At 46.3% G+C, this 15,541-nt stretch overlaps 1 protein-coding gene across 1 annotated transcript; it reads right to left on the reverse strand.

Annotated features, from left to right (window-relative positions):
- Positions 1-2,194: 2,194 nt before the first annotated feature.
- T265_02227 (hypothetical protein) lies at positions 2,195-14,840 on the reverse strand (the record flags this gene model as incomplete). The annotated part of the gene is made up of 5 exons (XM_009166415.1): positions 2,195-2,596; positions 4,662-4,993; positions 6,871-7,098; positions 8,690-8,980; positions 10,339-14,840. The coding sequence occupies 4 exons, from the start codon at positions 14,809-14,811 to the stop codon at positions 4,688-4,690; spliced, it is 5,298 nt and encodes a 1,765-aa protein (XP_009164679.1).
- Between the last annotated feature and the right edge of the window lie 701 nt (positions 14,841-15,541).

Consider the following 15,541-nt stretch of genomic DNA (forward strand, 5'->3'; position numbering starts at 1 on the left):
TCGTCCATCGTGTGTTAGGACATTGTCCCGAGTGTTGTAGGTCAGCCGTAGCTGCGTTCCAGAATATGAGAACATTCACACCAATTTGGTTCCAACAGGAGGATGCAGCTGAATCTCTCATTCGTGATATTCTCCAATTAAATGTACTGCACAATGGTCGCCCCAAATTTCTGTTGGTGCGATATTCGAGATATCGCACTATACTTTGACAATTTACTCATGGGTTTCTGAGACCCATTTGCCAGTCCACAGCCGGTTTCGCCCTTCTTGGGGCTCATCAGGTAGCCGCAGTCTCCGACCCAAGTTTACGTCAACCTTTGGCTCTAGTTGAAATTAACTTGCACGAAATTAGCGAAGGACAATCGTTGGTTCATGCAGTCTATTGCCTATGGTTATGGTACTGGCGTTCTCAGGCTCGTTGGCGCAGTATGATCAACTTTGGAAGTGCAAATCTTTTTCATAATGACGAGCAGTCTTTCCCTTGTCGAGGTTACTGTCTGTCGACCTTCCCTTGTTCACGCGGTAGCCATTGTGACTAGGAAGACATCCAGCGGTCTAACTCCTGTTGACAGGCAATTAAGTGTGCGATGCTAGCCAGCAGCAGAGAACGCCTAATCTTGGGCGGTCGATTTCTGAAGAAGTGTCGGAAGTCCCCTGAAGGTTTTCTAGAAATCAAAGCTCGAGTAAGGGATACGTGGCTGTCTGAGTCAACTTATTAGGCCTTCTATCGTAACACGGACGGCCTCTACCGAGACTGATTAAACGCTCTCGGGGGCTCACAAAAAGATTGCACGAAATCTTCCAACGTTGAGTTGCACACTCGCCTCGAATACTTGCTGATTATTTGGCAATTTATCCGGACGCAACTTTCGAGGCAGTACTTCGCCAATTACCTCACTCGGGCGCGCCACAGGTTCAACAAGATTTACACGCCATTGCAAATGGGATGCATCCACACAATGGCCGTTTTAACACACCAACCGAAATAACGCAGATATGGTAAAACTAGTATTTAGAAAGAAATCCTTATTCGAAGTTATCAAAGTTCAAGTGAATCAGTGGTCAGACATTCCCGATAAATACGTCACGAAAGACTGAGAAGTCGAGATCTATGGACTTGTAGCGTTTAACTTCACGTGTTCTGCTGATGGATAAACTTTGTAAGTTTTGATTAATAGCGGAGGTAACCGGAGTCAGTGGAGCACCAAAAAACTCAACTGGTGTTGCTTTGAATGATCTATGAGAACACTGAGTGGCGTGAATACTTGGCGACGAGTAAGAACCACTTAGAACAGTGAGTGATGGGGCATGTGCTAGGCACGACTAGTCATCATCTACCGAGTGCGTTTCTGCGTTCTGACTTCTTGCTGGTGGTGGGCGGGGAATCGGCCGCGATTTGGCAGTGCGAAGTGGAGGTAGCTACTAGTAAACTGAGTGCTGCAAGATCTTCGTGCCCCTGATTTGGATCCACATTTTACGCGGGACTAGAATCCCTAAAGGACATCGCATGTATCTGTCCCGCGTCGAATATACTCTCATCTCCTGGTCGAATTGCCCACCTGAAGCTCGCGCACCATGTGTTGGACTAGTGTCGAGAATTTTGACGAGAACGCTGAGTTATTTCCACTGAATGCACCTCACTTTGAATTCGTTCACGCCGTTTTTGTTCCAGGGTTTAGGCACATTGGTCTTGATCGTCTCCATAAGAAAGTAAGGTCGTTTGTACTTGCTTTTCACTCATTCCTTATTAGGGCATTCTTCGTCATGATTCTATCACAACCGGACATCTGTATCTACTACTTATGTATCGCTACTGAGGACGGCTTGATAGGAGAGTCGAATGACGTGTGATGTCGGACAATGGCCTTAAAATTAGAGCGGCATAACGACCCCAGTCACGGCGACCTATTTAAACAGAATAAACTCGGGTCTAGTAGCTCAGCTCCGAGTAACAAATAAATTATCTGTCACGACAAAGTCGTGGCGTAATGTACATAAATAGACATCGGTTCAAATCTTACGAATATGCCAGCCGAGCTCTATATATACGACAGTGGTTCAGCTATTTGTGCACCTATCGGCGAATTGTGATCTCAGAGCTTCTGTTTGAATTGCCGATAGTGTCTGCTTCAAGTGACGCATATACGACCACTTCCTACCTACTCTCCCAATAGGCAAACATCAAAACAACTGATGACTGTTAACAGATGCTTCGTTAGAGCACGGAGGCGATAGGAAAAGTAAATACAAATCGACAGTGAGGTGATAATAAAAAGTGCAGCAACACGATTCTGTAAGTGAATACGAAGTGCAGGAGGCAGCAGAATCCAAAGTGAAGTGGGCTACGTTTAGCGACGCTGTCTCGAGGTCAGACAGAAGAACATGCGAGAGATGGCGAAAGGTACAACTGGAGATTCGCTGATAAGTGAGACCGCTGTCGGCCTACAGTTTTATCGTACAATGTGCACTTGAACGACATGCGTACAGAACATTGGTACAAGAGAATCGGGTAACGGAGTGTGGAAAAAATACGGCACCAGACCAGACAGATGGGTGCGAATTGGTGACAGCACCGATTGTAGGGACCGGAGAAATGCTACAGGAGTCCAGTAAAGGGAGAAATCGAGAATAGCAGCTATTAAAGGTGGAAATGAGTTTGAATATAACATGAGTTAAAAACACATGGTACATCTATCTCTCTTGCAAAGACACGAATTCGGCACCAGCAGTAGCTAATGGACGTCTGCGTTAGTGTTGAGTATTGCTACTACATTTCTTTAACGGAACTGAGCGGACTGAGACTGTGAGTAAAATGATTCATCAGGAGAAGCGTAAACCTACTATTTTAGCGGCAAATGATTACCCACTCACCCTAATGATGGAATGATCATCTAAAAGCGAAAACTGCACGTCCTAGCCTGAGATGTGAGCCATTCGCCTTTTAGAAAAGCCGAAGTATTGTTGAATCGGATCTTTCGGTCGACTCGCTGAGTTAAAGATCAATGTCAAAATCACTGACAACAAGACATCACTCAACGTTGAGCTCGGCTTGGTTGATATTTTTGCCCGAAAAGTGTGTCAAGCACCATCTGTTGGAATCAGTCACAGACGCAATACAAGCACTTTTGTCAAGCTCCCACCGTTAATATTTGTTGTTAATGTGGTATAAGAGTACTCGTGTTCGTGTTTGTGTTGGTGGAACGAAGGCTGAATACGTACTGGGTTTCGAAAATGCCATTATTGATGCTCCATGCATGACGTCACATCTCCAACACGACACAAATCAGCCAGATGAACCGTCAGACGTCAGGGATCCAGGCTACAGTGAGGACTGTGTTGTTGTATGGATGAGAGACATGGCCTCTACGGACAGATGATGTGAGACGTCTTCACGTTTTTGACCACCGATACCTCAGAAGCGTGACTGGTTTCGGACAGCGTCAGTGTATTAGTAACGAAGTGATTAGAAGACTGGTATTTGGTTGTGCGGAAAGTACTTCAATCGGGGAAAACATGGTTATAAGACAGGTGCTAACCAGGTTCTACTGCTGGTACACTTTTGACCATGAGGACGATAAGAGCGATTATTATTACGGTGCCCAGAGCGTACGATACGGTTCCAATCAGTCACTCCTCCCAAGAAGGGATGCCTTGAAATTTCACAAAAGCTTCTTAAGGTAAAAGACATTATTTGGGTGCAGTGCTGGTTGTCTATTTTGAGGACGAAACATTTTTCAATGAGAAATAAAACCATGTGTTGCGGCCACGATCCCACCGTGTGATACGAGTTGCGAGTAGCACAACATTCGCACAGTTCGAAATAGCAGGTTCGACGTTAGCTGACTGTGGTGTTCGAATATGCTGATTTGCTCCACTGCCCCTTTCGCTNGCCATACAAATGACGCTCAGGAATGCCCGGAAATAGGTTAGGCTGCATAGAGTTTGAAAGCTTGTACTGATGTGCTTTGCTATCACGCTAATCCTGTTGGCAACAAGGAAATCCGCGCCCAACCAATTTACTATTGTATCCGTAGAACATACGGGAAACGAGATGCTGCCAGATTGAATAAACACCCTATTTGTGAAGGCTTCACAGGGAAGGAATTAACGAGAGCCTCCAAAACTTTCGTGTCAACGCACTTCGCATCTCTGGAAGCATACCCGATTACCGTCTCGAATGAGGGCCAGGAACTACCCGCATTGTGTGACGAGGAGGTAACAATTACCTCGAAACGGGCTTGAAAGGCATGTTCGTCTTAGAATCAAAGCTTACGTCGTGACGTGAGGAGGAAAACCACGCACTCTAAGCAGGAGCAGTGTGGAATGGGCCCAGTATTTGGTGTTGCGGCTACACGCCTACGGGTTTGCACTCACTGACCAGGGGAATTTTCAGAGGAATTCATACTCTCATTCTCACATTGGAGTAGGATAAATGGTTGCGTGTTTACGAGGCTAGTAATAGGAAGTTGATTGGTTTCAACGAAATGCTGGAGATATGGTGAGGATGGTGAAGGCTACTTCGCATGGCTAGTAACATGATGTTTATGGAGTGTTCTAATCAGGAATCCGTCTAAAATGGACTTTTAATCCCGTTCTTTTGTCAATTAGTAGACAGTACGCTATAACAATGATTACATAGTGCACAAAAAATGTAAGCTCACCAAGATTCTGTGACCCCAAGACCGCGCTACGAGTAACTTTCACCATCGTTTGAATCAGTGGCGAAGCTGGAAATGGGAAAATGGTTGAGCAGTGCACTGTCCATTCCAAACATTTCGATCGCCCGGGCTGCAGCTTCAGCGGCTGCACCAGGAGGGCCGGCAGCGCAGTTGAACGCAGCTGGTAGATCGCTACCCACCGCTGCATCTGCCATCACGGGTGGATGATTTTGATTTCGAGCAGCTGCAGCTTGTCTAGCAGCCCTGTCAGCGGGACTCAATAAAGCATCTCCGAACATAGTGCTGACACGACCACGAGGTTTCAATTCAAGGTACTAAAAGTTCAAACATAACACGAAAGGGTTATGTGATCACCGAATTGAAAAACACAGTAGAGGTAAAGCACTCCTGAAGTCAGTAAAGTAACCCACTAACTACCCCCGTCCAGTGGGGAGACTTAATGCCGGATCACGCGAACAAACTCTGGCAGATTTCTCCTTCTGAACTAAGGGTGACGCAGCAGAAAAAAGGCAAGCGTTTGTATGTTGACTGGAGACTGCAACACAAACATCGTCACAAATCCTAGCGCACTAAAATTGTGTCGCTTTCGTCCGGCTCAACTCTACTAGCAAAGACATGATGGAACCTGAAAGCACATGAAATGCGGGTCGTTCAGCTGTAGCACCCTTTCGGTGCCTATCTGCCAAAGGTTGCACGAGAGCTGGGATACTATCAGGTTGCCCAAGCCTAGACAGGGGAAGTCGAGAGGCAGAGGGCGAGTTCGAACCACGGACCTTCCGATCAGTAGATTCACGCTCTAACCACTTCGGCCATCTGGCCCCGAACGCGGGTAGTTAGCGAGCTTAGCGAACGAATCAACGGTCCCCTGAACGCTTGGGGAACAGGTCTACCTGATGAGTCCCCAAAAGGGTGACGTCAGGAGTGGGCTCTCCAAGGTTTTTATCAACCTTGTGAGTAAGGTTGTACCAAGAAAGCTTCACACAACCTGTCTTAAATAAAGTAGCAAAATTAATTCCCTTTTGCGCATATGTTTTCCAACTACAAAATGACGTTTTCTTTCAACACTTTTACAACTCATTATGTTTCTTCGGAACTTTGAAATGAAGGGTTTGCGGTTGGTGATCCGTTTACGTATCCTGGCAACTGCCACCTGCTGTGGTAGGGTAGTTCAATGAACACCCAATGAGTGGTTGACTTGCATCCATTATGGTATCGAAAACGAATTTCAATGAAGCTAATGGACAGCGTATTCAAAGCAACAGTAAGTCATTAAGAGATATGGAACTCGGCTTCTCACGAATTAATTAAACGCCTTCAGATTTTCAATCACCGATACCTTCGTAGCACAGCGCGAGTTAGCCGGTTGCAACGCGTCTACTATGAAGTGGCGCGTGAACGAACACTTGACTGTAAATCGGAAGTGGTGGAGTAGGAAATAGAGATAATCCAGGTACAGTGATTGAAACGGAAACTGGGCATGCTCAACCAGTGTCTACGAAAGGAAGTGCAAATTCCCGTACCAAGCCCTTGTTGTCAAAAAGTTTTTGGAGGACACACAATGACAAGGCAATGCGAAATGAAATTATCTTCACCCAACCTGATTAAGACCCTCGTATCTTCGTGGCTGAGGCCCACGTGATTAAGTGACAGGCGGATGAAAAATCCTACATGACGTGGCATGTAACCGAACGCTATGAGCATGCCCTCACTTCCTAGCTGAACTGCCTAGTTAGGCTGCACTTGACTTGTGTTCGATAGGGTTCGCAAAGGACTCCGGTTGGATCTCCCGGATGGTGTCTTGCTCTGGCATGATGATTAGGTGAGTCTATTTGATTGCTGTTGCCTTGCACAAGGCCATTTACCCTAGGGACAACAGGTATTAAAGCCCCACCCTTTGTTCCCACTGTTTACTATGACGTTCATTACCCATGGTTGTGTACCAATGTACATTGCTGTCGATGATGAGGACTCAAAACTCTGGATGCGTGTGGGGATGTTGCGGTAGAGTTGAACTCCGGCTGAAAGGTAGATGCACACGAATAGGTAACTAAAGACTTCGAATAACGATGACCGAGAGAACAAGCGGAGTGTACACTAATATAAAACTGGGTGGTCCAGTCAGCATCCGACAGCCGTGCCATAGTGATCAAACCAGTAATTTATATGGGAGTGATAAAACACAACAACATACATTGCCTTCCTCATCTCGGTGCTTCTCGTGGAACTTCAAATGGACGTTAAGGTTGGACTTTTTGTTAAATCGCTTTTGGCAAATGTGACATTCAAACGGCTGTTCTCCTAGATGAATTCGGAAGTGTTCATTGTAGTAGGCAGCTTTAGTGAACCGTTTGCCACAGTATTCGCACTCGAACCGAGCCTCCTTGTGAATTAACATGTGCATTCCGATTTGAGTGACAATCTGTGAACAGAGACGGAACGAGGACAGTGATGAGGACGAGTAGATAACGGACAGACGTTTAAACATCATGGCAGGGTGACACTGACAAGTTTTGCGCTGGTCCCATCCTATCGTTCCCGAAAGAGGCTCAATTTTAATATGACATGGTTCATATAATTGCACGTACATGACTTTGATGACAGCGTTATTTGGATGCTACTCAGTTTCTACTGATGTGTGTATGGATCACCTACGTAAACATTAAAATATGCTACATTTGGACTACTGTGGGTTGTGAATGTAACTCGGTAAAATCTAGTAAAGGAAAGCCTAACATCCCACACTATCACTGTAAAAGTCCGAAGCAATCTAATAAGGTTCTCAGGAACCAGTGATGACCGCACCCAATGAGCGCATGCCAAGGAGGAGGTATGAGGGAAATCATGAAAATACTGGGTGTTGTTGGTATCATTAACCTTTCTGGATGGCTTTTCTTACGTCTGGCTGGAGGTTCCTCAGCGTCAAAGCACTAAGTGATCAACGGTGTTCATGATACCTGCAGCCGGATCGTTTGACTGTGATGAAGGAGCTGTGATTCCATACTGGAAAGATCACCCAGAAATAAGGTGGAATGGTTTTATTGATGAAGAGAACTTCCTAAAAGACAAAAGGTTCTCTTGACCATCAGTCGGAAGCACCTTTTTATCCATAATCAGAGCTTTTTATTGCTTTGTTTCGCCATAACTTGGGTTTGTTCGAATAGTCTAAACTGCATAGAGTTTGCCAAATCTGGTTGACTGCAGGCATTTCCAAGGGTCAAATGATATGGAACGCTCAGGTCGGCCGAACCTTCTTACAATTCCTGACAGCTTTCATTCTTAGAATGTTGTCACTGAGCCCTATTGATTTCGAAACCATCCACTGGTTTCCCACAGGTATCTACTGTGAATGAATATAGTAAATAATTCAACTCAAATCGCTGTTTCATATCTCATCTTGGACTGTCAGTGCTCAATATAGGTCACTCTGCTTAGTCCTTTTTATGTTACATGGTAAGGCGAACAGAACTCATTAAACTGGAATAAAAGTGAAGCGCCTGCAGGAAGGCGATACTTAATCCAAGTCTAGCCCAGACGGAACAGGTTGTACTACATACTGGGAGTGTCAGACACTATAAACTCATCAATCCCTGAGATTATCGCTATTCGTCTATTGGGCCAGCTCAATACTAGGGCTACTCTGACATTCTGATCATTTAGCCAACCTGGACGACGTAAACCTTCCCTTTCGTGGACCGTTAACGCACCCAAGTAATCCTTTCCAAAGATTTAACAGTGGAGATTCAAAGCCGGAAAAAATCGAGATCCAACTGAGAATCTCTCGCTAGATGCCATCATTTTCTTGAATGTTCATTTCAAAATCGAGATCCAACTGAGAATCTCTCGCTAGATGACAACATTATCTTGAAATGTTCATTTCCAAACTAGTGTTTTCATAAACATACAGGAGTAACGCATCTGTGACGATGAAGAAGAGGTGATGGCGAGGCAGACACAGTAACCAGTGATTGCTTTAGCCTACCGGACAGTACATCTAACAGTGATCCACTCACCTTTCCACAAATCTGGCATTCAAACTTTTCCGGACCCAATTGTAAGTGTTCCACACGAATGTGCCGCTTCATTGCCAGTTTGCTCTTGAATGTAGTCTGGCAATCTGTACATTGATAGATTCTGGTACGGAAGTGTTTCTGGCGATGCTGTGCGTAGCACCGCAAGTTGTTGCAGACTTTGTGGCAGATTTCACAACGTACTGCTCCACTGTGCATCTCCTTCACATGCCGCCGCAATTCGTTCTCCACACGGAATCGTCGTTGACACATGGTGCATTCGTGTGCCAGTTCCTGTTAAGAAGTGAGGAATGATGCGAAGAATGGAAAGAACGAAATGTGACTGAGCGAGCAGGAAGAAAAACAGGCGTCTATGATCGGCCACCTAGTCGAAGTGCAGAGCAACTAAAATCTAAACTGTTTAGCTGCAGCGGTATTCCGGCACAGCCATAATTCAGTCTATGAGAAGTGCAAAAATCGGAGTCGCCAACCATGATAGCAGCAATAAGGTGCTATGGGCGCTCAGGGGCACACATTTTAACTTGTTCAGCATTTTGAACTAACCGCACGATCCGTAACCGGGAAGGATTTCTCTCTAGGGAGTACAGCGTGCGGGATTGAGGTCCAAGGTTCACAACTATCTGAGAATCATGCAGTCCGGACGCACAGTGTTATTAGTGGAAATGTGGCGGACTCGTTCGCGAAGCAGCACAACCATGCTGTGAAAAAAACGGTTGACAATCAAGCGGCCTAAGAAATGTGCCTCAGGTCGTATACATAGTTGCCATGTAACAGGCTGAAAACTTTTAGAAAAATCATGCGTGAAAATCCTCAACTAGTAGGAAATTATATACGGATTGAGATAACGATCGCTTATGCTGGATGTACCAGCGTCCGAAGGAGGTGTGTGCAATTAGTAATTAATAAAAATGCATGTTTCATGTGCTAGTTAACAGAGAATAAATCACGTTTGCCAGTGACGTGGATAGGTTTTCACTGTTTTGTTAGATTTGATCAAGCGTCTCAGTGGGCAGTTGCTTTGCTCATCAGAACACTATAGCGTGACTCACGCGATGGTCACTGACTACATATGCATGCCCATATAGCACCCTTTCACAACATAATCCACATGCAAATCACGGAAGCACGAAACCGGACAGCAGCGACCAGTAAACTCTTCGGCTGAGAAGCTTCAACTTTGATTTCAGCATCATCTTGAGATCAGTGCCTTGGCAAACTTCATTCCGTGAGCTTACCTTAACTAGACATAACAGCGTGTTACGATGGTTTTGATGAAAGAAAACAAGTCCGCTTAAGTGTAGTGAACGTACCCTTCAGCGCATATCAGCCAGCACATGAACAAGGGATAGTAATCTTCCCAGGAAGGTTTATCGTCGTCCTGTTCGGAAAATTCACATGAGTACAGGTTGTGCACTTAAAACACAGTCGGCTAGGAGCAAATAGAGCACCAATATGGGGTGGTTTCGGCAACACCGTGCGACACTACACGACCTCTGCACAAGCCTCAGTGTAAGGGATTCAAAAGTACCCCTGTAAGCAGAACGATTATTATTCTTCAAACCACCATGAGGTGCACTGAGGTTTGGTATTCAACATAATATGGAACAATGACATGGAGTGAAATTGCTCACCTGATTATGCATACGATATATATGATACCGCAGCGAAGCCCGCCTCGGATAGGTCATCCCGCAATATTCACAGGTGGCCGGTCCCTGATCATCTCCGTGATGTGTCCTTATATGATGAAGTAATGAAGCGCGTAGCCTGAAAGCACGACCACACTCAACGCAGCGCTGTGAATAGCCTTCATTGTGTTTGTCCATATGCGTGCGCCAACAACGCTTGTCCGTGAATCGTTCATAGCAGTGCGGGCATTCATACATGGCCGGATTGATATCGCCATGAGCCTCTCGAGCATGTTTTACCATTCCCTTGGAAAACCCCCAGAATTCGCATTGGCTGCAGCGGAATACGGTTTGCACACCAGCGTTAGCAAACTCTCCAGAGGGCGCATGAGTTTCCCCCAGATGAACTGACAAATGTTCTGGTGTTTCAAACAGTTCAGCGCAAATACGACAGATAACTTCTGCATTTGCAAACACACCATGCTTCTCACTCAGATGTGCTATGTACTCTTTGCCTGTGACGCGCACTACTAAGCCGCAGAATTTACATTTTATCCGTCTCACGCCAGTGAGTGAATACTGGAGCTCCTCTCGATCGTTCGTCTGCCGCAGCTGGCGCGGTTGTTGCACAACATCTGTCGAACCCAGAGACGGATGCACAACACCGTGTTCAGACCATTGGTGGTAGTAGTAGTTGTATTTGGTGCCGCAGAAATGTTGGCAAAGGTCACATCTCATTAGTTTTTGCAGCAAAGTCTTGTTGTGCAAACCCGTAGTTGCGGTGTCTACCTCAGCTTCATCTGTAACTGCTTCGGGTTTGACAAACGGAGTGCTCGGAACTGCTTCCGACTCAGCAGCCATATGTTTTTTGTAATGACAAGATAATTCTTCAAGAGAGCGGAGGACGGAATTGCACATGATACACTGGAGGTGATAAGAGCTGAAGTGACGTAAAATTTTCTCCCTGCTGCTCAACTGAGCACCACACATTCCACAAACACATGACCCAATTTTCAGTTCTCCAGTTTCGTCGGCTTGTGTATTTTCATCGGCGTCTACTTCAGGCATTGCACTGGATTCATCGACCGGAGGCTTTTGCGTGCGAGGGATAGGCGTGCGCACACTGAAGCTGACACCATCGCAAAAATCTAGATGCTGTGTTAGTACATCCGCATTTAAAAAGTAGTCACCACATTTTTCACACTGAGGTGCCTCCATTCGTCCTACCAGCACACCGGTGCTGAACACCTGTGTCAAACCTGCAAGTAGGCCGCTTCCGGGGACATCTTCATCCTCCTCTTCTGGTTCGCTACCTGAATCTGCCTGCGCTGCGTGTCCAATGCGCGGAAGTGCGGCCGCCATAGAGGGAGTGCGAGTAGTTGAGTGCATTTCATTCATATGTATCTGCCACTGACGACGATCCAAGAAACTGGTGTTGTGTGGGACACAACGGAAGCGTGATAGTCCAATGTGACGCATTTCGTGGTCTAATAAGCCATTAACGGAACGTAGTTCTTTGGAACACATACAACAGACGCCCCAATGTTCCGGAAGTGGTACGGGAGCAGGCGGAGGAGCGTGTGGATTAGCAGCTGCTTCAGCATACGCAGCAGCTTCGGCCGCTTCAATATGTTGCCGTGCCAAAAGTTCTGGCATATGTTTTTGTCCAAGGCGGAACATGATGTCATACAAACTCACACGTATGGGTAGATCATAGAGAAGGTTGCAGACGTGATCCGAAAATCCGGATAGAACACTGTTGTATCGTTTTCGATCGTACTGAGGGTAATAGAAGGCGGGTAAAACGGTTGAACTGTTGGTTTCATCATTCACAATCTGAACACTGGCGGGACATGAGTTGGACTCTCCTACAACAGACTGTGCGCACACTGATGGGCGGCGAGAGTGAGGGAAGACCGGATCAGAGCGAGCGGGTATTATCTCCAGTATACGACGAACGATTCGAAGATCGTCAATTTGTACAGCATACAGCAGGCCACCGATGGTGACTAAACGATAATCAGGGGTTGTGGGTTTGAAAGCAGACTCGGTGTTTTTCAGTTCAGCTGGTGTAAGTTGATCAAACTGTTTACTGGCTTCTACACCAAAAGGGTGCACACTATATTCATCAGAAAATACTTGAAGGGCAAGCCGGACGGGTGAATCGAAGACAAGAGCCAAAGGAACACGTCGAACCCTGTCCAAAACAACAAACTTTGTACACTGTACCACAGGTAGCGGCGCAACGAAAACGTCTGACTTTGAGTTCAAAACAGTTGTCGGAGCACCCGTGCATCTTATCAACTCCCGAAGCATCACTTTGCGCAGAGTATCATAGAGTAGATCCGGTACGACCAGAAGCGACTGATCGTCTAATAAATCTTCTGGATCCGCTGTGTGTACACCCTCCAATTCTACAGGCACGTCAGGAGCAAAACCATGTCTTTCCAACAAAAAATGACCCTCCTCCAACAGTGAATATACAATAAACGCCTCAGATTCGTCCACATGCGAATTGAGTGGAGGGTAACAATTCGCCTTATGCGCAACCAAAAGTAGATGGTCACGACGGCCATTAGGTTTGAGAAGAAAGGCGTCAATAAAATGAATCTGGCCTAAGTTTGACACAGCCGATCGACCAAAGCGTTTACCGAACGGATTATCCACACTGGCATCCATGATGGCACAGTTTATAACACTGTTTAAGACATCTGCTACTTCATTCTGAATAGTATCGCATTTAGAACCATTGATCCCTTCAGAATCGCTCACATCCGAGGGACTGACCTTGGTCAAATTAAGGACAGTTTCTTTAACACTGACAGCAATGTCCTCTTCATTCCAGCTGTCCAAGAGAGCCATCCCAAGCAATACTTCTTCAGAATTTAGAATAAGCATTAGACGCTGGAGGTCGGGAGGTTCGATGGGACTGATGTCAATATCCGATTCGTCAGTTTGCTGATGCACTCTTGATAATGCCACTTCATACACTCGCTCAGGTGGAAGAGAAATGAGATCGTTCAGTTTGTTGAACAGTTCAGTGGGTACAACCAATTGTTTTATGTCCGGCATGAAGCGTCCGATGTTCCCGGATCCGGTGATCAGATTGTATTGTGAAGGGGATACGCCAAAATCACCAAGAGCCGAATTTGTCAACGCCAATAAATTGATGTCTGGATCCAAGGGATAAACTGGCTTAATAACCATCTCCTGATCGATACTTGCTGCTAGTTCGGTCAATGCAGTGTTCATCATTGGAAGGTAATTAAGACCTAAGAGTGGTTGGTGAACGACCGGAGCCAAGCAAGCGACTCGATGACGCATTTTATTCAAAGGACGTGCGACACACGCATGCACCAATTCTACGACTTTGTCGTAATCGTTTATGCGGCTCATTAGACTTTGAAGACTAGCAGAAACGCCATAGAACAGATTAGCATGCTGTGAACTAGGTTTGCATAGTTCAGCAATTAGACGGTCGAAATCCTGATTTAAAACCGTGGATTTGAGAAAGTCGGAGTACGCATCCAGATCGGCGCGTGTTCGCAAGGATGCAGCAAGGGCACTGTAAATGTTAGAACCCCAACTTGGAGCCGCCCCAGTTGCGTTACGACGATTAACTCGACGAGTTGTTTGTCCAGAAGCACGCCCACCTGCGGTGCCCGCTCCAGCTCCACCAGAAACAGCACCTGTAGTTCGTTTTTTGCTGGCATTAAGAACTCGATTAGATAGGAGGCTTTGGGCGTCAAAGTCGTAAACATCACGCTGAACTTGATTACCTTCATTCACAAAGAGGGCCCCTGTTGTACCATTCGTAGCAGGCTGATCAATCAACTCCTCCCTTTCTGCCGTTAAATCTTCCTCTTCCTCATCGTCCTCGTCAAATTCACTTTCAGATTCACCAGCTTCATCTTCATCGGTAGAGCCATCCGGTTGTGATTCGGCTGTCTTGCTTCTAGTCTGCCGACGTGTCCCGGCCGCAGCCCCACGACGCCGACCCGCAGCGGAAGAAACATGAGCCATCTCTTCATCTGAAGGTGCATATTCACTGTCGTCATCACCGGCATCGATGTCTTCGTCCTGGTCTTCATCGTCTCCGGGAAAAAGATCCGTATAGGAGTAGGAATCTGGCTCAGGAGTACCAGCTACACCAGCCTTAACTGATGATTTTCTGTTGGATGCGACCGCACGGGAAACACAATCCGAACCATTTGGAGTATCGAGCTTCGCGTTTGTCTTTTTTTTACGTCCACGCTTAGACCCAGGAGTGTTGTCCACATCAGCTGGTGTGGATCCTTTGTCAGTAGCGATGGATTTTCTACCTCGTTTGGCACGTTGTTGCGACGACTCATTTCCTTCGTTTTCCTTCGGCTGTGCCGGTGGGCGCCCACGCTTCCGCTTGGGCGTAGGTATGGGAGCCTCCGGGGCGACTTCTGGAACAGCGCATTCACTAGTCACAGTATCTTCCTTCTTCATCTGGCTAAAAACAGAAAGTAAGGTATGGTGAGCAACACGTCAACGTCAAAATCGCAATATGTAAAGAGAACTGCTCTTTGGTGAGGCCATGGAATCATGCAAAGTAATGTACGTTGGCGTAAACACGGCTCGCTACTTGAAATCAGACAGATTATTCCGATAGTCAAATGCCACTTAAACACGCGATGGTGCATTGGAGTTAAGGGTTGCGCAGATCGGTCTGCTAGAAACGCTAGGTTGAGGGGGGAGACAGCTGAGGCGAAGTCACGATTCTAGGCAAAAGCATTTGCATCTCTTACCCACTATTTCTGTCCCGTTTGGTTGTCTTCCTTCTTGCATCCTCTCATAGGAAGCCCTACCCTACATCACCTCCCCAAGGGGAAAGTCCGTGATGAAGGAAACAGTAAGGAAAATTCTCCCATAATAAGCACATTCACAAAGCCAAAGGTGCTTTTGTGATGAAACATAAGCCCTCACGCGCCCAGTGGTGTTGAGATGTAAGGATTGAAACGCGATGAAGATCTCCGGCAAAACTGTCGACATACGGGAACATGAGTGATTGAGTCAAATGCTGGCTTCAGATCTGAAAGGATGATCGTTATATTCTGTAAGTGGGTGCTCGGTTTTAACGGCACCGTTCTTCAGGAGTCTTGGTTTGTGTTTGGTGATTCCCAAGACGGTGTGCCAACCCAGCACCGCATAGATGGCAATTTATTCAGATCGAAGCGTC

This window comes from Opisthorchis viverrini (genome assembly GCF_000715545.1).
Source record: "Opisthorchis viverrini unplaced genomic scaffold opera_v5_27, whole genome shotgun sequence".
In the NCBI taxonomy this organism is placed as follows: domain Eukaryota; kingdom Metazoa; phylum Platyhelminthes; class Trematoda; order Opisthorchiida; family Opisthorchiidae; genus Opisthorchis; species Opisthorchis viverrini.